General features: G+C 32.3%; 3 protein-coding genes across 3 annotated transcripts in view; 2 read left to right on the top strand and 1 right to left on the bottom strand.

Moving 5' to 3' along the window:
- The window catches only part of LOC121117292 (microtubule-actin cross-linking factor 1-like), a 233,642-nt gene extending 224,770 nt beyond the window's left edge, over nt 1-8,872 (top strand). The window contains 10 exon segments of the mRNA XM_071888761.1: nt 763-816; nt 1,655-2,180; nt 2,580-2,697; nt 3,150-3,319; nt 4,784-5,160; nt 5,503-5,628; nt 5,816-5,854; nt 6,893-7,081; nt 7,998-8,045; nt 8,185-8,872. Of these exon segments, the coding sequence (XP_071744862.1) occupies nt 763-816; nt 1,655-2,180; nt 2,580-2,697; nt 3,150-3,319; nt 4,784-5,160; nt 5,503-5,628; nt 5,816-5,854; nt 6,893-7,081; nt 7,998-8,045; nt 8,185-8,413 (1,876 nt within the window). The 3' untranslated portion in view covers nt 8,414-8,872.
- A 1,409-nt stretch (nt 8,873-10,281) lies between these two features.
- LOC121117569 (urokinase-type plasminogen activator) lies at nt 10,282-19,353 on the top strand. Its single transcript, XM_040712022.2, has 3 exons — nt 10,282-10,640; nt 10,713-11,108; nt 19,011-19,353. Exons 1-3 carry the CDS (start codon nt 10,407-10,409, stop codon nt 19,254-19,256), a joined length of 876 nt encoding a protein of 291 aa, XP_040567956.2. The 5' UTR covers nt 10,282-10,406; the 3' UTR covers nt 19,257-19,353.
- Nucleotides 19,229-21,250, bottom strand: LOC121117294 (solute carrier family 35 member C2). The gene is given in 6 exon segments (XM_040711676.2): nt 19,229-19,735; nt 19,737-19,877; nt 19,948-20,123; nt 20,177-20,432; nt 20,501-20,782; nt 20,847-21,250. Coding segments are annotated over 6 exon segments (1,260 nt in total). The 5' UTR covers nt 20,979-21,250; the 3' UTR covers nt 19,229-19,462.
- Between the last annotated feature and the right edge of the window lie 3,149 nt (nt 21,251-24,399).

The raw sequence follows: 24,399 nt of genomic DNA, 5'->3' as shown, positions 1-24,399 counted from the left end.
CAAACATAAAATTCCTATAAAATAGGAAACCTGGTTTAAGAGGTCACCTGCAATGTCCCTTACTTGACTGTTTTTGTACATTGTAAAAAAATGCCAAGGCTTGTGCGGCTCCTGATCTAAAACTACCCAAAATTTAGCCGATTTATTTGGCTCATGCATATATCGGTCGAGTCCTAGTATTTACTTCTCAGTTATATATTTATAATATGTACTTCTTTATTGTCTCTGGACCTAACACTCGTCAATGATATTATTACTACTATTAACATGTGATTTCTTCGCGGAAGGAAAGTTTGTTTCTTCCTCAACTTTGTAATTGTATTGATGGATACTACTTTCATACAATACCCCTATTTAAATATGTTTATGTACGTTTTTAGTATCAAGACACGATGGATGTACATATGATTCTTATAATATATCATACCTAACTCTGATTGAATGAATAGCTATTTATCCTATACTTCCGTAGTAGCTATGTCCTTACTGCATTATTCTATTATGAGTTTTATTTTCTAATGATTGCGCGCGCTTGATGATCTGGAGTATTTGCCTAATGTTCATTTGATATTATATATATATATATATACAATTCTATGCTCTATCCCGTGAACCATGTCACGAAGGACCAGAATTATACAGATTTATATAATGTGTGTGTACCGTGTATCGAGTATCATCTCTTTATTGATGGGTGATACAATCCTTTCCAAGTATTTTAAGTCTACTTTTGGTTAATATGTTTTTCTATTATGTTTCCAGCCGTGTTAGTCCTGGAGATCGTGGAACTCCTAGATTTCCTGATCGTAGAGGAAGGTAAGTTATCTTCTAACTCTAACATAAGCGGGGAATGTGAAAATTGTCGAAATCCTCAAGAGCATATATTAATAAAAAAGACGTATATGTTGTTAAGAGCAATGATAAGAATGTTTTTATTTATGATTCCTTCCTAATATGAAAATTCTAACGTGTCAGAGTTGATAGTGATCTCTATCAGCAGATATATTGTCTCTCATAGATAACTTAATATTATTTTGTATGAGATTCTCTCAGGCGTGCTTTTTACGCTCACCGCAATTTAGACAATATTATCATCCCTAAATATACCACTCTAGTTATTAAAATGTCAATCTTTTTTTCTTTTCTTTTTTACTTTTAAATTGAGAGTATTCACCTCGAAAAACATGAAATGACATTTATAATCCAAAATGTCTGATTGTTTTTTTTTAAATATTGTTGACTACATTTTATGTAATTTTTTGTCTTGAAGGATCTAAATAAAAGGAATAAAAAACATAAAATATAGGTAGTAAATTTTAAAAAAAGGACGAAAAATGTTAATTGAAAGTCTTAAAATGGCTCATTTTTGTTCACAATGACACAAACAATATTTCCTCATATAGTGATGACTGACTGTTTTATATTAATAAAAGGTTACCTAAAAATATTAACTATTTCAAAAGCTATTGAAGATTTGTTGCTGCACTATCAAGGTTTATTGATACTATATGAAATGCTACTCTCTGTAGGATGGATAAGGTGATTTTCATGTTTCTCGGGGTAAAAGGCACCATCAGTGCAATGGCAAAAATTTGTTGACTATTGTAACTGTTGTTGTTTTATAAGTAATTACTTAATATCCATTCTACTGTAGTCGTGCAAGTGTAGGCCAAGAACAAAGTATTAAGAATCCTAGAGCAAAGGCTCTTTGGGAGAAATGGCGCCATGTCTGGATGATGTCTTGGGACAGAGACCGTAGATTGAGAGACAAATTAGGATACCTTCAGGAATTAGAAAAAGTAAAGAATTTTAACTGGGATGAATGGAGAAAACGCTTCCTCAAGTACCACAGCAACAAGAAATCCAGAGTCACAGATCTCCTTAGAAAGTTGGATACTGATGTCGATGGATATCTCCCCAGGGATGACTTTATTGATGGAATCCTCAAAAATAAGTTCCCATCATCTAAGCTTGAGCTTAGTGCTGTTGCAGATAAGTTTGATCATGGGGATGGTCAGATTGACTGGAGAGAGTTCATCGCTGCACTCAGACCTGACTGGGCAGACAGAGGTCCACTCACGGACACTCAGCGTATTGATGATGAAATCAATCGTCAAGTTGCTCAATGTACTTGTAGACAAAAGTTTAAAGTCTTCCAAGTTGGAGAAGGCAAATATAGGGTAAGTGGGTATATGTCCGTCAACAAAAAAGATAAATAGAATCTATGTTTATTCTTCTCAGAAGAGTACGTTTGTATTCTTCAACTCTAAATTAATTACCCTCCATTTCTATAAAATGTTTGTTTTGATTCATCCTTTTGAGTTCGACCCTGCAATTTGACCTAAAAGATTATACTAAAAACTCTATTGCCAAGGCAAGTAAAGTTTAACATATCAAATGTGTATGTATATACACATAATATTCTTTTACAAATTTGAATATTTAGTCCATAATTGACCGAAATATTTGAGCGTTTATATGGTTCCATATTGCTTTTATGTTGACGTACTATAAGTTTTGTTTTTTTCATATTATAGAAATAATTAATTATTCTCTCTTTGTCTTTGTTATATTATTAGTTTGGTGACTCTCAGAAACTTCGTCTTGTCCGTATTCTAAGATCAACTGTGATGGTTCGAGTTGGAGGCGGTTGGTGCGCTTTAGACGAATTTTTGGTTAAAAATGATCCTTGTAGAGGTATAACTCATTTTCTCATACTTCCCCCACTTATATATATCTCTCTACGTTTCACTCGAGAAATCCCACTTGTATAATTATTTATTTATTCTCAACAAAGGCAATACTATACATTTTGTAGGATAATTCACTCAATAATAAGAGTGACATTATATGATGTCAATTATATAAATTATAGAGTGACATGCTTTTTTAATTATTTTCCATCATTATTATTATTAAGTTTATTTTTATTTGCATGGTTTTAGTTCCTTTAAATAATAGTCTTTATAGAGTTTTTTCTATAGTGTAAAGAGTGTGTTTTTTAGATTTTTTATTTTTGCACGTACTTAGTTAGAATTATTTCACTATTTTTTGGTTACTTGAAGATTTTTGTTCCCATTTTTATTTTCCCGATTTTTTTTTATGTTTTTGTATTGATATTTTTTCGTTTTAAATGCACATTTATATAGCCAAGGGTCGTACAAATGTTGAACTCCGTGAACAATTCACTCTCGCCTCTGGTGTTTCTCAAAGCATGACTCCATTTAAGACAAGGTCTAATGCAAGCCCTAATAGTTCTGTTTCTAGCCAATCTGGTCAAAGGACCACCGGTTATTCATCAACCGGTCCCATTACAAAGGTAAGTGATTCTCCATGTCTGAAGAAAAATAACAACATATATATAGGAGCGTCCCCAAAATTATATTATTTTTCTGGTGTTTGCAATTTTTTTGAAAAAAAATTCAAATATTAAAATTTTTGGTGGGATTTTTTTTTAAAACTCCACAGCTATTCTCAAAAAATTTATTTTTTTTGGAAAAAAAATCAAAAATTAAATTTTCTAGTAAAAAACAAACATTCCTTAATTGGGGGGGGCTACAGCTAGCCCACTCCTTCCGGACGCCCCCGCTATATATGATTACTAATGTGATAATTTGTCGTCTCAAATATGGGTTAATTAGTTAATACAACGTGATAATAATAATAATTATGAGATTAAATTGAACTCAAAGAAAGGGAATTCTCGAATTGGCCTTATAATAAACAAACATGGATGCATACAGTGTGGTTCAGAATTAGAGTATCATTAAGTTAAGGGTATTGTGAGTAGAGATTTCTAGATAACTCAAGTCCAGCTAGATGGGGCCCACCTCATATTTAAGTACTGAGTTGTTCATTAAAATCTGTTCAGATTTCAATGAACAGATGGTATATAAACTTGCTTGTGATCTTTTAAGTATCTATATTGTAGAAATGGACATAAGACCTGTAATTTTATGCTTCACTCAATCAATTTAATTAAATTTTTTGATAGGGCTACCCTAATTCTGGACCAGCCTGTAGATAAAATCATAGCATTTCAGGTTATTGACCTTTTAATATTATTGTTATTCTTTAATTATAGCCGAGGATATTCTTGAAAAAATCATGCCGATTTTTGAGTTGATTCGGGAAAAGAATAAAGCAAGAGCTGTCAATGAAGCAAATGATCTCTTTTGCTATTTCCCAACATGTGGCGTTTGTTCTTCTCCTCAAATACCTAAGAAACATGTACTATCTTATTCACCTAATTCTTCTATTGCAAGGGTTAGCTCCTGGGATGATTGATGTTTGATTTTCTTTTTCCATTCGATTTTTATTTTTGTTTATTCCTTCCGCCTATGTAGGTATTTGTAGTCAAATATGCATGAATTGACTTCTTGAGTGAAATGATGGTTCTTAAGTCATAAACAAAGAAATATTATAATTAACAAATTTGTTGTTTTGGTTGTTTTTTCAATGCTATTTTTACTCTTTTTTCATGCTGCTAACTAATTTAGTTCCACTTTGTGGTCTCCATGCTGCTTATGCACACATGGAAGGGATCTTTGATCAAATGGTATGTAATTTATTTGTGGGAGGGAATTGCTTTTTACCTATCTATATTAGTATGAATTTGAGACGTTTATTTCAGATTTGATGACTACTTTTATGTAGTTGTGTTGTTATGTTGTATTTCATTTGTTTTATTAATTTTGCACGGATTTTTTTTTATATGCTCTTTGATCAGTGACTTTCTTGTATTTAATATTTACATATCTTTCTTTCTTTTCCCCCAAAAAAGATTAAGGAAAAATCTGAAAGAAGTTTACCAATGCCTGGAAATACTCGTGGTTCTTTTGATGCAAGTGGTACCTACTCTGAGGAACACATGAGTTTTAGTCGCAGAGCTTCTGGAATCCCTGGAAGTCGCAATGGATCTCGTCCTCCATCCCGTACTGGATCGAATATGTCTCTTAACTCGGACGATTCTCCTAGGGGAAATTCTGTTCGTCGTTCTTCAAGTATGAGGTCTGGTGGAAGTATGGGTGGAAGAACCTCTGTCCGTAATCCTGTTGGATTTGGATCCTCATCTCCGAGGAAGTCATCTGTCACAACTTCATATACCAATGGAAGAACAGCTAGCTCTTCTTCTACAGACAGAACTCCTATTGCTGGAAGGTAATAATAAATGTCTCCTTGGTCGCGGCTGCCACTCACTATAGTGAGAAATTTCTTGATAATAATGATCTCATCATTATTACATACTTATAATAATAACATAATTTTCATCTCAAATAATTATCTAATTAATCTGAGGAAAAGGGGGAAACGTAGTTTATTCTTTAATGAATAAAAAGTCCTAATTATTTTTTCATTATTAAGACAATATTTATTTAACCTCTTCTTTTTCTCCTCTGATCTTTTTGACAGTTTATAAAATTCTCAAAATTTCGAAAAAGCAAACAAAATATTATTATTAATAACCTATAATCATTATTATATCTATTGGTCAAATGTTAGGATGAGGTCGAAATCTTATATAACTCCGAGGCCATCTAAGTTAATGAAGTCATCTTCAGCCACTAACATTCCTGTTTTCGTTGGATGCTTTTCCAATAGTAATTCTACAACGTCTACTCCAATTAGGTAATTAACACTTATTAACAACTCCCTCCCCCATCAGCAGTACTGGCATCTTGTGTGGCTTGATCTATGTAAAGCCACATATACAATATTGCTGCTTCCTACAATTGCTGCTTACTTCATTAAATGTTCTCTCTTATTTTCTTAACACATTTCTATCTACACATACACATCTTTGTGCACTTCTTAGACCGTCAAACTCAGCTAACTGGGAAAGAACTAGGAAAAGGTACTCGTTATTTCTTCTATTAGTAGAGCGTTTTCGCTAAAGTCCTAAATTGCATCAACGTTCATAGAAGGCGGAACCATTTTGGGGGCTAATATTGCAAAAAAATGCGCAAATTTCAAATAAATATCAACGTAACTTCATCAAATGGCTTTATAAAAGACTCCTGCATTGATTACTAATTAATACCAATAAGTAATATTTCAATTAAATCAAAGTAATATGTACTGAAAATCACTATAAAAGGGCTCATTTGTTCAATTTATCTTTATTTTGGGATTGATTAGAGAAGGGAAAAGTAGGATAATTAGAGTCAAATATCTTATTCCTTCCACTGTAATAGTTAATTTACTGTCTACACCATGGAAATAAGATTGTAGAACGATATTATGACATATTTTTAATATATAGTAGATGGGCTGAAAAGTTCCCGGCTTAACAAAGAAAACACGGGTTTTTCTTTTCTTTCAAAATTAGCCTTTTTTTTAAATTAATATTATTATTTGCTTTATCGAACAGATTCTCCATAACACTTTTCAAAGCATAGCTTAGCATGAAAGGTATTTTTTCCTATCTAGAAGCAATGTAAAATTAAGACACAAAACTGTTTTTGATCCATTTTTTTAGAAATAACAAAAGTAGTGTCACACTTAGCACTATAACTCACAAACTAAAGAAGGGATTGTCATGTAATTTTGACAGCTGTCTTTGCAAGGTTGATACTCACTGAAAATGAAGGGAATTTAAAAAAATAGGGCCATCTATGTTTGAACCCCCAGATTTTTCAGTGTATGTGTTATTATGTATATTCTGCAGGGGTTGAGCTGTATTTCTTGGTCTCATTTTGACATCCAAATAAACGCCATTTTTCTTAATTTTAATGAATAAAGTGTTTTTATTCTTATAAAACTTAATGGTTTAGGCCCCCAAATGGACCAACATCAACTGAAATGTTCACGTCTCCTGAAAACGCTCTATAATAAAATTATAACATAACATAACTCACTCACTTTATTTTTTGTTGTTATCACGTATGTGTAGATCTTGTATCCCTCGTTATATGGGCCAAACATCACCACAAGCAGTATCAAATAGTGCTACCACCACCCCCTCTAGTGGGGGCGTAGGTGGTTTTATTGAAATGTCTTTAGGGTTTGAAGAAGAGGACGTTGACCTTCAGTCTGTTGATGATTTCTCTGAAACTTTGTCAGAAACTAGCGTCTTAGTTAGGTACAACATTATTTTTTTTTTTTTAAACTTGAGTTTTTTTTTGTTTTTTTTGCCTTTCTTACTTTTAGTTGTTGTTGAGAAATATTTAATTTTATTATTTTTTATAGCTTATATGGGGATCCTACAGCCTTATTAATTTACATCTTGATTAAACTTTACAAGGTAGTAGTAGTTTAGGTAAAGGGTTCTCTTCTATGGAAGTATTAAGACGTACTATTTTCTGTGAAAATGGATCGAATGTTTATCATTGTGACTGTTCATTTATTTATTTTGGTGAAAAGTATTTGCTATCATTTTATTACAAAAGGATGTACTTATTGAACGATTAGTAAAACACCTGATATGTATCTTTGAGTTGATATCAGCTCGTACTTTTTAACTATTAATTCTCTAAAAAATTGTCAAAGAATGAATAGAGTTATTAATAGTTAAAAAGTTTTCTCTTAATTCTTTGGATAGTGTCCCTTAATACTTATATAGAAGAGCTCTCTTGAGGAAAACTACTATACTGAAAAGCTTTATAAATAATTATCGAGGATGTAGGAGGTCGACAGTCCCTTGTTAGTTAGTTGATTTGGTGCATGCATTTTTATTTTTTTATTTTTTTGCTGCTTGTTTGACTGGCCTTTAAAAAAATATTTTTTTTCTTAATAGCTTGCTCACCGCACCCTTTTTTTATTTGCTTTTCCACACCGTTTTCCAAAGACCTCATATCTTTATTTGTTTGATTATTATAGCTTTAAACCATCGTTCTTTCCTAGATACATAGATTATAAATGAATTTATAATTACGCTTGTTTTTATTATATTTTTTTTTCTTTCTATCATTTTGTATGTATATTAATAATTAATATAAAACATAATTAGTTTAATTAATTAACACCGTAATTCCTATTTATACTAAATATTATTCCAGATCTCGCACACCATCGTCGTCAAATATTCCTATATCTACTAACCTAAGGTACTTTAGAAATGATGAAACGTCATCATATGACACTATGTACTTAGTAATCAAACAACATATCCCTTCTTGGATATGTCCTTTCATATAATATAAAAAAAATATTTTATTAATGATATAATTTATTATTCTCTTCCAGAACTCGCACACCTTCAGGATCGACATCCGGTCTCATTCAACGAAGTGGTAGTGGTATTGCTTCAAGCTCAGATTATGGAGGTCGGCGCACATCCAAAACTACAACCTCTTATGGAGCAGATGGATCTCGACTCAGGTCGACAACAACTACAACGTCATATGGATCTTCCAGCAACAAAAATAGTGGCGGTGCCGGCGGAGACTCGCAGCAACAAACTAAAAATTGGTAGAGTGAGACAAAGAGAACCCTTCTCCAAAAGCAAACATAGAACAAACTTTTTTTTTTAACCTGTGATCTGTTTCTCTTCTTTATTTTATGGAGAAGAATCATGCTCAAAATATATTTATACATTATGGGTACATCATCCTATCTCTCTTAAATTCAGACACATACACACATATATATATTTGTTGTTGCCATTCTATTACTACAAGTTCATGATTTTTGTCTTTTTGTATAACTTCGTTAACATTTCTTATTAACAGACTATAACTATAGAGTTAACACGTCAAAAACAACGGAAAGTAGTAAATGAATGTAAAAATCATAATTACAAATGGCGTTTGTTCCAAATCAACCACAACATTCCACATGAATCTAAAGGTGCTTCATCTTAAGAAACAGGATTTATATTTGCAGTCTTCATTTTTTTTTTTTTTAAATAAATTTCCAATATTATGACGACTTATATAATTATTAATAATTATTTACTTTTATTTTGTATAACTACCACTACTCATAATCATCTCCAATCTCTTCTCCCATTTACACCATTTATACTATATATTGTTATTATAAATTATAGCAACAAGAAATCTCTCCATCATTTTGTTTTTGGATCTTCTGTTGTAGGACGTTGCGAGAGATTTATAATACCAATAAGTAACTCACCAACCCTCACTGTAGTTTTAAAAAGTCACTCATTTTGTAAGGCCTTCTTCCCCTCTCTTTGAGTTTGTTGATTCTTTGAACTGTTAATCCTCCTCTTTTTTGGAATGAGAAGTAAATTTGGTTCGGGGTTATATATTTAAGTTTATACGTCAACATCTAGTATGAACTATTTATCGGATTTACTTCTTTTTCCATTTATAGCTAGGGGATAATGTTGATAAGAGTCGCATCTTCTTGTAAGAGGAAAAGATTTTGAAAAATAAAGAAATAAAAAAAATGGCTGTCTTTTGATGATACTGTGTTTAATCCCTTTATAGAAAATTTAATTCATTCTTGTCATAATTAATATAAAAAGAGAAAAAAAATTGATTTTGAAACCATAATAACTTTATTTCATACCTTTTTTTCTTAACTTTTTTCCTAGAAGTGTGTTGTTCATGAATACAATCTACACGTACATACTATAATATATTGTTTCAATTATTTAATATATATTTATATAATAAGTATACATAATTATGTGTAACTTCTCAGTCTCTTAATTATTATAATTATTCATGTAGAGTTTGACAGAAAAAAAGAAGATATTTTTGTAGTCTTTGATAGTATAAAAAAATTGTGATCTTTTTATGCTACATTACACGAACATGAATCAATCATTATTATGTTAAATTAATTAACCTTTTTGCTAAAAATATAAAAATACGTATAATTCAATTCCCCTTGTGTAGTATGATTTATTAAGACTGAAGTAAACGGGATGTGGTGGCTATATCTTTTCTTATTTACTACGACTATCCTCGTCAATTCTGAACAAAATTGCAAGTGTGGTGAGGGACTCTCTGGAGAGGCCTCTCCTCAGCCTTCTCAATACTTGAGAATAATCAATGGTTACAGTCCCGCACATCGTCCATGGATGGCACATCTAACTATTAGTATAGACTCTGTTAGCTATGTTTGCGGTGGATCACTTCTGGATGAGAGTTGGGTACTGACCGCGGCGCACTGTTTCTGTTCTCGTGGTGCGGGAAGGCTTTGTTTATTTGCCGAGGGCGAGGAGAGCGTTATATCCGCCCTTAATGATCAGGTCTCAGTGAATGTCATCCTTGGAAAAAATGACGTTGGAAGGCTCTCTCTTCTCACAGGGAATTTGTATCAGGCTCAGGAAAGTGGGGAATTGTCATGGGTTTTTTTTCGTGTATAAATGATGATTCAATTAATCATTACAGGATATTATTATTCATCCACAGTATACACCTGCGGTTAATGGTAGCGACATTGCTCTTATTAGGCTGAGTAAAAGGGTAAAGGAATTCGATCCGAACAACGTTATGCCCATATGCATTTCTAAAGAGCCAATTACGAATGAAACCATGGCAGTGGTGGCAGGTTGGGGCAAAACTGAGGGAACAGAGTGTTCAACCTCTCACATTGGTCCCTCAGCGTTTTCCAAATGCTCCTTCCCGTTCAAATTCAAGTCCTTAACTTTCTTCAGTTGTGCCAGTATCCCTCTCCCTAGTTCATATAATCCATTCTGTCTACGAATACCACGTGAATCGAAAATGGTAGACTTGAAATTATTTTTATCGAAGCAAATTCCTTATAAATATTTCATTCATCTATGATTATTGTCTCAGGTGCCAGGGAAAAATAGAATTTTAGTGGGTAGAAAAGTACTGACCAACTGTTATGAAGGTGTTAAGCCAGAGTTCGGATGGTGTGCTACTTGTGATCATGACAAAATCCCTGGAGATCCCGGATACTGTCCTCATTTTGGACATAGACCCAACACAACTAAAACCATAAACATATGGAGTAAAAACTGGGGTGTATGTGACATTAATTGTGGAAATAATCCAGGGCAGTCAAGGTCAGTTCTCAAACTCCAAGAAGTTAACCTCAGAATTTTGGACGAAGATATCTGTAGGCAATGGACAAAGGCGTTTCAAAACTTTAATGATGAGTATGAATTGTGTGCAGTTGGAGAGAAGAAGATTGACGTGAAGGAATTTCGTTTGAAATCTTCACAAAGGGTAGTATTTTGTATCACTTACAGTCATTAAGTTTAAATATTATTTCTATCTATTTGTAATTATCGCAAAAAGAAAATTGATACTTCACATAAATTGTGATCAAGGTTGATAAATCACTACCTTGCAGCTTTTTGTGATTTTTCACTCCCAATAGGTTATTTCAGAGCTTTGAAACTAATAGTTATTCAAGATGTCGTCAGTATTTTGTGAGTCCTTCAAACTTACAATCTTGAATTCAGAGATATTTCTTCATTTCTAATAAACTTTTCTTAATTTCTTATTAACTTTCACAGTAGACGTACCTTCATGCTGTGCATTATAAATACTCAGTTCTTATCTCTAACACACATACATATTTTGAAAACCTACAATTACCCCATGCTCTGGATAATACATGCCACCAAAGTTGTATTAGTATATATGAAACAAAGTTGTATTTATTTAGCTCCTAATTAGATTAGACATAAACATTATTATATGATTGATAAAATGAATTAAAAATCACAAGTGTTTGTTAGACTTCATATAGGCTACAACTCCTACTTTGCAAAGTTTGACAAATGTATACCAAAATTCAAAGTTGTGTACCTTCTACAAATTGAATATTTGAAAGATAGTTATCAGAAACATCATCAAAGCCATGGCCAATATTAGCTTATTAGTGTGTAAATTATTACCACCACAAAGCCATTTCATATATTTTATAACGATCAGACTGAGGATTTTTGAGCAATTTTTTTTGGCCAAAATGACCCAAAAAGAGCACTAAAACGCTCTTTATATAAACTAAAACTTTGAAAAATCTGCCCCCTGATATATCAAAATGAAGCAATTTATATTTAAAGAAAAATAGAGTTTTATACGGATAATTTAATGCAATTAGTCTTGCTTTATTTATAGATTTTGCTATATTTTATGGATAAATAAATATTTTCTTTCTTTAATTTTTGCCTTTGATCAGTATTTTTAAACATACTAAAATTCACCCACATCAGTAGTTGAAGTAAATTTGAAGTTGGCAAGAACTCCAAGAGTCTTTTTAGATAGAGGCATCTCATCATAATCCCCACTGATATTACGTTCAACCTTTTGCATAAAGGAAGATCGGGATTTTGCAATTTGGGGTAAAAGTATTTCCCTTTGTTGCAAGATTCAATGTGGATTATTCAACAGTCTATTTTTCTGGAAATTTCCACTTCCTCTAATCAGATGATGTTGGAATCATATCCGATCATGTAAACTTTACCCTGATTGCATCATAGTTTTATTTTCAAAAAGAGAGCCTAATGAAGGATTGTTATTAGAGGTGGATTTTCCCTCGGAAAATATCATTAAAAGCTATTATGTAATCTAATTGGAATGCCAATTAGCACTATTTATTTTATAGCTGTTTAGAAAAATGAACAATTTTAACACAAAACAGGGCAAAATGAACCATTTTAACACAAAACAGAACAAAATGAACAATTTTTTGAGCGATGTCTCACAAATCTTAAGTCTAATTATGATATTAAAAAAATCATCATCTTAGAAAACAAATTTTTATTATCAAATAATTTTCCACATTGTATTCTATGTTTACTATGGTAAACAAAAGTTTGGACAAAAAATTTAATCCAATTTAGTGGAATTAAAAAAATTGTGAAAAAAACAACAAGGTACAAATAATACACAAGGTTCGCACAATTAGCTTGAATGCAGTCTATATATTGAATGCAAATGGCATTGTGTGTATGCAAAAAAGATACATACCAACACCGAAATGAAGCGAGAATAATTCTTAAAACTTTACGACCTTTATTTTTAGCTTTATATTAAGCAGAAAAACTCTTAAATAATTTTAATTTCTTAATGTCCTGTGCAACGCCGGGCAAACCTACTCAAGTATTTCTGATGTAATTTAATGTCAAAAAATGTAGCTCAAGAATTATTATTAAAGTATATATTAGGGTCTCACATGACCCAGGGGTCCATATTAGCCCTATTAAACCCACTATTTTTTTTTATTGACACAAAATTTTCAAGTATCAAGAAACCTTAGTTTACTTATATAAATCAAAAATAATATTTAACAGAACTTCAGTGAACATATTCCTAATTTTATTTGTAGGCCATTGCAATTCGTATTGTCTCTCTAATCCTATTTAGTGTTCTCATTTATTGATATAGTGACGAAGGTGTTGTTCCATTTGAATACATATGTATTAATTAATACAGATGTTTTTATCAATTATTTCTACAATATTGTAGAAGCCAAGGTTAATAGAAATACAAGATTAGACCATCATGTAATGGGCCATGCAAAAAAATTTCAATTTGATGTATTGTACCGACCGCTAGGTAAGACAGACAGATTTTGATAAAACACGCAACCAATCATAGACTATGACGTCACTATTGCTATAATTTTCAATTTGATGTATCGTACAGACTACTAGCAAATAAAGATAGATTTTGACAAAATACCAAACCACTTTAACCTAAATATTAAAAAGCGTGGTAGAAGTCAAACATCAGTCCTACACACTTTATGGACGGTATAATCTGGTATTTCTATTAACGTTGTTCGAAACTAGAAACCTTTTTTTGAGACACATAGTCAATCTGGATTACAATTGATTTATTGTTCTTATAAGACTTCACTATGAATACATGTGTGCTCGTCTAAAACTGAACCCTCCTTTAAATTTTACGCCATGCACATATTCATGATTTTATTGAGTTGAAACCAGTTTATACTTCGAGGCAAGGGTCTTGACTAGTTATAAATAAAACTCCAGCAAAATCTAAATAGCAACAGTGAAACAACAGCCAATAATATGGAGAGACGTCGAGTCGCAATTTTGGAACTTTCCGACCGGGAAAAAACTCCCACTGAAATTACCAAGGCTCTGGAGTGCAGCCGCACCACCGTTTACAGCGTGGTAGCCAAAGGGACTCCTGAGGCGACCACAAGATCTAAGTCAAGGCCTCAATGGTCGGACGAAATGGTTGCTGCCGTAAAAAAGTCTGTCGAGGACAAGAGAGGCAAGGTCACCGTCAGCGGCCTCTCTAGGGAGTTCAACGTCAGCAGAAGGACCATGGGCCGGCTAGTTAAGAAAAATCTTGGCCTTAAGGTCTACAAGAGAATCCCTCGTCAAGCCCTCAAGTCTGTAGAAAAGGAAAAACGCCTTGCAAGCTCGAAGATGCTTCTCAACAAGCTTAAGAAACTCGCCTCACTCGCCTGATTGTTCGCCGCTTGACTTCGCAGTGTTTGAGCGTTTAAAGGGGATGCTGTCGGGAGTCCAATACCAGGACCAGCTGAAGTCTGCCCTCAATCATGCCAGAGCCAACCTCGATCAGAGCTTCATCACCAAGTCATGCAGCATGTTCCAGTCCAGGCTGGAGTTGGTAGTGGAGAACATGGGCGGCCATATTGAATAGACATGTGTCTAAGATTCTCATCTTTCATTTTAAATAAATTAATTCGTCGACCACTTTAAAAATTACAGAATTATTTAACTATTTTAAAAAAATTCAGAGTGTTTAGTTTTAGACGCGCACACATGTATGATAATTGATATCTCTCATTAAGGCCGAGGTCTTAAATCTTTTTTCTCAAGCTTGGAAATCAGTTCGGCGTGAGATTATTAATCTTACTCCGTGACGTCTTTCAACTGTGCACAGAAAGAGACTGTATAAAAGAAACAAAGATTATTATTTATAAAATTTAAAATATACATTAAAAGGCACTACAAGGTAGCTTACATTTTAACAGAAACATTGTAGTTCAAAAACAGTATTTTTAACTCTTTTGATTGCCGTTATTCAATTATAATTTAATACAAATGCGTGAAATTGGTTGAAAATGCTTGAATCTTACGCTAATTGTGTGAGACTTGGATGCCCTATAACCATGATAAGGATCACTCCATGAACTCATACCGGGTGGTCCATTGAAATCTAAACACTTACTAATTCAATAATTAATTAAGTTTGAGTTATTGAAATTAAATCATATTTCCATATATTAAGGCATAAACAATTAGTTTTAAAACAAAATAAACTTGAGCACTCTAGCTTACGGACAAGTTGAGAAAATGACACTGGAACATGATGACAAATTTCGATTCGCGCACTACAACCGTCTCCGGAACCACCATCTACGCCGTCAGGAAGTCCGAAACGTTGGAGAGGAAGAAGAGCACTGTTAAAGAAAACAGCCGGGACAATCCCATCAAGTTCTTGAGGGTCCATGGAAGAGATCTCAGGATTTCACATCAGATTGTCCAGTGAGTTATCAAAAAAGTGGGTTGAAAGAGCTTTGTGAGGTTGGAGAGGCCATTTTTGACACCAGCAATCAAATAAACCCATCTCCTCCGTTGCAAGACTCTTTAGAATGAGTCATTTGAGTTCGTTTGAACTCTTTTTGACCCTCTTCGCGCCCCCCACCTATAGCCCTGATGCTAACGCCCTCGACTACACATTTTGGGTGTATGCTGAGGGGAAGACCTGCTGTGTCCGTCATCCAAACACCGAGGCCTTCAAAGCCACTTATTTAGATGGCTTTATGACGGTAATTGTTATTTTTTATCTGGAGCGGGTACCAAGCCTTCAGCCGCCGCCTGCAGTCCATCATTACCGCTAAGGGCGTCGACAACAAATTATTAGGAGAGTTCATACCAAGGTGCTGGATAATATACACTACCATGGTTGAGACGCACATCTATTTATAGTATTAATTTTGTTGAAATTCTATCGTTAATTAAAAAGCTATATCTTGTTGAAGTTTAAATTTGCAAGTGTTCAGATTATAATGGACCACTTGGTATAACTTATTATAAACAAAATTAACCTTGTTCATAAGCCATTATATATTTCATTAACATATACACACCGTATGCTTGTAATTAGGCAATACTGTTATAAATTCATTATAATGATATTTAGTCCTTGAACCAAAAAACTAAGCATGACCTAATTTCATACTTTATAAACGATATTAAATATGTATTTTGAATATAAATAATGATTGTATATTAATACCAAATTTAAAATTATAACCAAATCACTAATCAGACTCGATATGTCTTTTGGAAATTTCCTACATCTATATATATATATTTTTTTTTAAATAAGGTCTTTATTTATATTCATAAGTCATAATTAATACATACAGAATTAAAACGATATAAAATGTTAGGAAGAATTTTGTTATTAAAAAAACATAAATTAGCATTATAGCTTAAAATTAGACTACCTAACAACTATATTAACTAACTAATTAATAATAACTAAGATAAAATAATGTAAATCTGTTGAAAAATTCCTCCTCAATTTGAGACGTTGACCTCTTCATAAAATGTTCATACTGTCAGATGTTCCTCTTCAAGGTCGAATTGTACCGAAGGGAATCAGAAATACGATACCAAATCACCTCAAGGGCATAGACTCAGGAGATAACATCCAAGTTTGGGATTTTGAGATAAACAGGAAAATATCTCGCGGAGGTAGATATAATTATTGGTTTTAAATCTTGCCTGCAAATATTTTCACGCTAAGTTAGTTTTGATGCGATGAGAGCCTTGCCACTTAACAAAGTAAAATGCATGGCTTGACTTTCGTGTGACGATTTTCTGGATGAAAGACCGAATAAAATTAAAGCTTTAATTTCGCCTGTTGTGGTTTGTCATTTCTATGTTCAATGATAAGAACTCTTCCAAAAGTCCCACAAAAGAACAATCAACGAAAGAATACTAATTACTATTAAAGAACTTACTGCAGTCCATGCCAGAACTATTGAAAAAGAGGGAATTTGTGATATCTGGAATTGTGAAGTAAATTTACTTCCTTCCACTACTCTATGCAGGGATTCCCTAATTCTTATCAGCCAATTTGTCTGGTAGTTTTAATGTTCTTACAATTTCTTTTGTTCACTTCAAAGGACTCCTCACTATATTATGGTGAACCCTTCATTTTTAGGTGCGAGGGGCTGGGATGCTGATGTTTTCTTCCAGATATTATCAAAGGAAAACAAAATTTTCCTTGGTTTAATATTGAGTCCGAGTTTTTATGGAGGTCATGCATCGTAAAAATATACAGCTGCATTGCTTCAATCTTTAAACTTTGGGAATTTTCAAGATTTCTGAAAAAAAGCTCTCTTCGATAAATTAATTACGGATATATGCTTGAGTTCAGTTCTAGTCGATAGGTCAAAAAGAATCTTGATATAAATTTTAAGCAAAACTCTACTCAAGAGTAATAAACCACCACCTTGATCTTTCCTCGATCTTTAAAGAGGGGGAATATAAGAATTATGCAAAATACCCAAAAACCATTTTCCTTTCTCTTTGATTGCCTTTTCTGCTAAGTTAGGTAGAACTGAGGCCTTATATAACATCAAATACACCTTTATAATGCTACAAAACAAGTAGGTTCTGCTACTTCATGAATCTTGACTGATTTACATGATGTTTAATTGAGTGAATTAAATTGGGATAAATCAGGGATCATGGAGCTAAAGTTGGTAAAATTTCAGGCATTGATAAAAATACTTTTTCAAGCCAGTGATTAAACCCCTGATCGACAATCAAAGGTTTGATAAGTTATTATCACGGGTTCAGCAGAGGTAAAGTCACTCATCCAATGACGTTCTCCCTTTGATCAATTAAGAAGGGTTGGGCGAAGGCTCATATTAAACTGTTGGGGCTCAGTATCCCCAACAACGTTAAGAACCACTGGCATATAAACCAGTAATTGTAAGTAGGAACATATATGAAGGCAGAATTTGGAAGAGGCAACATCGATGGGTTTTCGAATTATATGTCGTATAAAAATTGCAACTCAAAACTGAGATGAATAATTTTAAATGAAGGATTTATAGTACATAGGATGCTATAATTTAATATTCCATGGGTGATCAATATATTTATGTTGTAATTTTAGACTATTTTAATACAAATGATTAAAATATAAGTATTCTGTGACATATTATAAAGTTCATATGTGCATAGTTATATTACTCATAAATATATAATAATCATGTAATTTTAATAGATCAAAATGAAATGATACTATAAATATATAGATGGTAATTAGAATGATTAATGTTGTAATTGAATAATACATTTTAAAATGAAGAAATTGAAATTTGTACAATTTTGTTATACAAGTTCCAATTTCTACACTACTGCATGTTCTTCCTTCGCCGACCATGAACCGAATTTACACACATTGGGTTCAAGAGAATAATTTCTCCCAAGCCACTGAGTCACACCGCTCCATGTCAATTTTTATATTGAATAAAGCTATAATGGAAAGTGTATTTTATCTGGCATAAAAAAACAATAATCTAGTCATTCTGAAATTTACATTTGATTTTTTAATAGCTTTTTTTAGTTATTACAAATACAATTATACTTAATTGAAAGACGTATTAGTATCTTTATTTTCAACTATACGTATCGAACTTTGGATCAATCAAGTATATAAAACGTTTCACCTTATACTCTCATTAAACGAATACGGATCTCTTTTTGATATCAATACTATTATAATACTTCACCTATTTTAAGTAGTTAAGTAATATTCCATAAATAAACGTAGGTATTTGAAATACCATATATTATAACATCTCTAATATACTGATTTTGATTTTTTTTTGTGTGTGAGCCTGTCAGTTTCATACTAAGGAAGTTACCAATTCAATATGTATAAAAATATTAATAAACTCAAAGCAAACATTATTCATAGAGGCCTACTTTAAGTACTTGGATGTTATAAGTGATCAAATATAAAATTAATTCATCTGAAACTTCGAGCAAGTTTACAAAAATTAGATATAAAATTTGTTAACTAATATTTTCAATTAAATTGATCGTAAAAACTCTTGCGTGCACAAATTCTTATTTATATTAATTATAGCGAAGATATCGGTTCCTTCCAAATAAGAACACAAAAACTTATAGTATCTTTGGAGGAGCTGATTCATGTACAGGTGATTCTGGATCTCCTTTGTGGATTTGGAAAGGGAAAAGGGCATTTCTTATAGGAATTGTTAGTAGAGGAAGAGGCTGTGCCCTAAAAAACTCGCCAGGAATATACACCAAAGTATACAGACACATTAATTGGATACAAAAACATACAAATAATCTATGTGTATTACAATAACATAATTAAATATGATCACACGTCAACAGTATATTAATGAATGAATATTGTACAAATAATACCACTCATTATCTAATAAACTTTCATGATAACAGAATATATTTTTATACATGTGTTTTACAACATATGGGTGTAGCACTGCAATTAAAAACTTTCATAGTAAAGTTCAGATGACTAGAGGTATAAAGAAAAGTAGATAAGAGTTCTCAAGGATCCAGAATGTTTACATGGGTCGGAGATGAAGAAGGAGGTCCTTCTATGAACTCACCATCTCTAGCACTCCTTGACATGTGAAGATGTTGATTTTTAACAGAGTCCCAAGCCCTGTGCTCACTATTTAAAATAAAATCATCATCCATTTCCTTGAATTTCTTAGTTGCAGAGGCCATTATTTCATCATCGTCAGAGAAATCGCTATCACTTAACAGAGGAATGCTATCACCAATATGTATGGAAGCTCGATGTAATTGAGGTTTTTTTAGTCGATGGAGCACTTTTCTGTAGTTGCTTACGCGTGACATGAATTAATATGCCCCCCAGACAGATTAAGATCCCAATCCCTTTGATAAGAGTAATATTATCATGGTAAATGGAGATACCACTTAATATCAAAACGATATCCTTCAAAGAAGTAATATATTTATGTAAGTATAGAAATCAAATCATTGACATTTTGTGTATTTTTTTTTACCTTTACCACGCCTGTGATGGCTAAAGTCAATGAAGAATAGGAATATACCACAAAATATTCACTTATTTCCATAAAGAATGCAAGCAATCCACCCATTCCGATATAAAATAGCGTTGCAGACACATCACTAAAGGAATGAAAACGGAATCCATGAACACTTGTAGCGATAGTTTCTCCTACAAAAATGACAACGGTACATCTATTTAGTGAAATAAAATGAATCTGTTACCTTCAAAAAGTATAGAAAATACAATGAGAGTAAGGATCATCATTGGTTGAACATGATATATCATATCCAATGGATTTGTCAGTCCTAAATCCGACCTCTTCTGCATGACGAGTTGCGTATACGTCCATCTAATTCCCGAGAGTAAGGAGGCTGATAATGCCATAGTGAAGCCTATGAGGTTGAAACTTGTGGATTCGTACGAAAATAGAAAAAGACCGGAAAAAATGATGAAAACCGTTAAGATGAGAGCCCAAGACTGGATAGAAGAACAAACAATGATATAGTAATAGTAAAATGGATAAGAATCCTAAATGTCTTATATACTTTTCTTTCCAGATTGAATAATAATGCAAACAAGAGTATGAAGGGTGTGGACGTGGTTTTCGTGATGGTATAGAGGGAAATGGTGACAAATTCAAGTGCCCAATTGGAGAGTCCAATGTCTAATGCGGAAGTGCAACCAATCACGGAGAGTTGACTCACATACTTTCTCCATTCCAAAACGACATTCTGTCGATATTTGCCAAGAGAGAGTCGAAGAGTCCAGGCCAAAAGGAACTTGATCACCAGATGTAGCATGACGATGGTTAAGGGATACGGATACCTCTGGAATTAAGAGAAAGGAATTACAAGTCTGGAAATTGGGACTGGAGTGCGGCAACCCATCTACATTCAGCACTTTCTTCTGGTACAAGGTCAGCCCAATGGAGGAGGCAAAGTAAGAGAGAAAGAAGAGGATGCTCATCCACCGTGACGGATACTTCATCCACGAGATTTCCCTACGACTCGAATTCCCCTCCATTTTAGGTACAAGTACGCAGGAGATGAGGCGGCTTATATATGCCCGATCCTGCTTTCAATGCCCACACTACACACACCGAAGATCCAATGATTCACTCCCCAATCACATCTCCAGAAGAAGAGTAAGAATGTTTTACGTTGAGGTTGATAGCAGCGCACCTGTTGTTCCAAGGTAGAAGGCACTGAGTGACGTCGGCAATGAGGGACATGCACGAGCCAAGAAGGGACCTACGCGCTGAGGGGGAACACGTCCTTACCTTCAGTCACACACGCAACCTTTCATTAGAAAAGGAAACGAGAAAAGAAACCTCTAAATCAATTGGTAGTTGGTCTATTCTTCCCAACTGGGGAACTATTGTTCAATCATTGTTCAAAATCGTTCGCAGCTTAAAAAGAGCAAATTCTAATTCAACCAATCCATGTTCAGAACAACACAGATTTGAAGAAAAGAAGTGGAAAGATGAACTGCTGACAACAAAATATAGTTAATATCATATATTGCTTGTGAAGTAACGCCGTTTGTATTTTACATGAACTACGTGCTATTCATTTTCTTATTAGTTATTACTAGTAACTAATATAAATTAAATCTATGTATATTACTTAATTCTAAATGTATGCCTATTCTATTCATTAATTATCGTCATTATCCATTCACGGTTTATAAAACACAATTTCTTTGGGCTTAATTGAATATTAATTTTATTGTCGTAAAATTCTTCGTTAGTATTTTTAAAATATGCAGATACTATTCGCTTAGAATCAAGCAATGATTTTTATGGATAAGTTTTCGTAGACAAATAATGATTAAAAAAATAGAAAAGAACAATTCCAAGAAATTAGGCGTTAGGTATAATACTTCTAGTATCAGTTACATCGAAACTCATTAACTAAATTAGTAAAAAATATGATAATTACTTAATAATATTTATTGTATTTATCCAGAGTTACACATAATAAATCTATTAGTATAATAGCATGTGCATATCTTCATCTAGTACAAGTCTATATTTTTATTTTTCGAGTTTAGATATCCGCTATAATTAATAAAGCCTTCTTTTATTTTGTGATGATTGTTTATTGTTATACTGTCATTTGGCCATCTTCTAATCTCTGATAACGTAGTATTGCATTTAAAAAGATTCTTATAAATTTGTAAAAATAGTCAATGAAGCGCTGCCCAATATTGACATCAACGACACTGTTAAAGATGTCAAGATGAAAAGGAGTCGTCTTTTACATATCAGGATATATATAGCAAGGTCCATTATATAAGTTACAAAATGCCAAGAATGTTATAAACCACTGGGATTTTTTTATTTATCCATTGATGTGCGCATGTTGATTGAGCTCAACCATATAAAAGAGGTTGATTAGTTCCGCTTTCTAATATAATTTATTTATGTTGTGTCTTCACTGTAAAACTTTGTATGAAATTTATGAACGATGATGAAACAAGAGCATAATTTTTATTTATTTCAGTCAGTCAAATAACTTATCTTCAAACATATATTATATATGTATAAATCGAATTCAAGAGCAAAGAGAGTTCACTCCCATATTAACAATCGGATGTGATGGTGATCATTCTTTTGTAGAATTCTTTCAATATATATAAAATAGAAATTCAATGTTATGAGTATATCGTAAACAAAGCAGTTCACAATTTATTTTTACAACCACTAGTAGAATCTCAATTATTGAGAGATAAGTTCAAATGAAGTCTCAAAAGTAAAGTTACGAGTTTTTAAGTACGTAAGTTAGTGAGTTTCAAGCCTTGCGTCTTATTAAAATCTGAACCTTGTCGATCTGACGACGAATTCTAGACGGTTACGACTTACGAATCTTTGATATTGAGTCCTCTTCAAATCTGAAATTTCTTTTTTTCTAGTCCAAATCGAGTCCTCCTGGAGTTCGAAGTCCCAATTTAATAAGAGTTAACTACAAACCATGTTCGGGTCTCCAATTCTGATTAGTAAGTAATAATGGTAATTTGTTCGGGTCTCCAATTCTGATTAGTAAGTAATAATTGTAATTAATTGATGACCAAATAAACTGAATAATATTTTCTTCACTTCACTTCTAAGTATTGAATTTAACTAAAGAAAACAGCACGCACTTTCAATAATTTTCGTGAGCCATTCAAGTCCTGAAGTAAAAGATGTCTTGAATTACTACCAAGGGGATTTTCGACGTCTATCATACGTGTACACGTAAAAACTTTTTTGGGATGGACAACTTATTTTCATATATAAATAATTAATTATATTGAGGTTTTTGTCTTAATTATATAATTTTTGAGGTTTAAATAGTATAATTTATATTATTCGAAACTAAATAATTCTTTATAATAAAAACAGAGGTTTCTAGGTCTACTGTATCCTTAATGTCATATTTTATTAAAAGCGTAGCTATGCATTAGTCTGGAGGTGAGAAAATGGCTCAAAAAATTATTATGTACGTATGTTCTTTCTGACATTTTAGAAATTGTCTATTGAATTACTCTCTAGTGCTTCCTCATTTGTTACACAAAAACATCCTTTAACCTATTTAAATTCGCCATGATTGAATGAAAATTGATAAGATGAATATATAGTTTTCATGATATTCGGGAAAAAAAAATTCATTTATTTATTAAAAAAAAAAAAAATCGATCAATAGTCAATTGAAGTTTTAAATTATTATGCAGTAAAAATAATGAAGAAAAGTTGATCATAATACCAATAAATGTAATTAAGTACTCCTTGACTATAATTATCAATTCCTTTCTATAAAGTATTACTGAAAGTCTTTGAAGCAAATTTTATAACAAGAAACTAAGTATATTTAAGTACGTAAGACAGCAAAATGCAAAAATAGACACTAACTTAACAACTTCTTGTATACAATCTCTTAAATTGATCAATTTGTTTGTTATACATTTTTCTTCGAATATGAAGAGCCCAAGGCCAATGAATTATGCCAAGTTATGAAATGATTTTGTAGGTAAAAATTAGTTAGAACAACGAATCATTATACTCCAATCCTCTATAATAGAATAATGCTTAGGCTTAAACTTTATTAAACAAAAGTTAGCGACAGAATTAATATCCAACTGATTAGCAATCAAATATATACAAACTAGTTCACTAATAAAATATGAAGTCTAAACTTCATCATAATCAAATTTTGGAATAAGGTTGAATTCCTTTTCATTTTGTCGAAGAATTTCATTAAGAATAATATAATTGTTTAATATTTGTAAAACTATTTTTTTTTAAATATAGACTTTATTAATGATTTTCAGGTAATGCCTTAAAATAAGGTTTATAAAACATAATAAAATATGGATGACTACTTATTTCTAGCCTTTTTTACTACATTTAAATTTAAATTACGATGATTTGTAATTATAGATGCAAAAATTAGAAACTACTTCTTCA

The sequence above is a fragment of the Lepeophtheirus salmonis genome, chromosome 5 (assembly GCF_016086655.4).
Source record: "Lepeophtheirus salmonis chromosome 5, UVic_Lsal_1.4, whole genome shotgun sequence".
Lineage (NCBI taxonomy): Eukaryota > Metazoa > Arthropoda > Copepoda > Siphonostomatoida > Caligidae > Lepeophtheirus > Lepeophtheirus salmonis.
This window is presented reverse-complemented; position numbering and strand designations above follow the sequence as displayed.

Coding starts and splice junctions, on each gene's coding strand:
- LOC121117569 (XM_040712022.2), top strand. CDS start 10,407: ATGCCCATATGCATTTCTAAAGAGCCAATTACGAATGAAACCATGGCA. Junction 10,641..10,712: donor TACCACGTGAATCGAAAATG/GTAGACTTGAAA, acceptor TTATTGTCTCAG/GTGCCAGGGAAAAATAGAAT. Junction 11,109..19,010: donor GTTTGAAATCTTCACAAAGG/GTAGTATTTTGT, acceptor TATTAATTATAG/CGAAGATATCGGTTCCTTCC.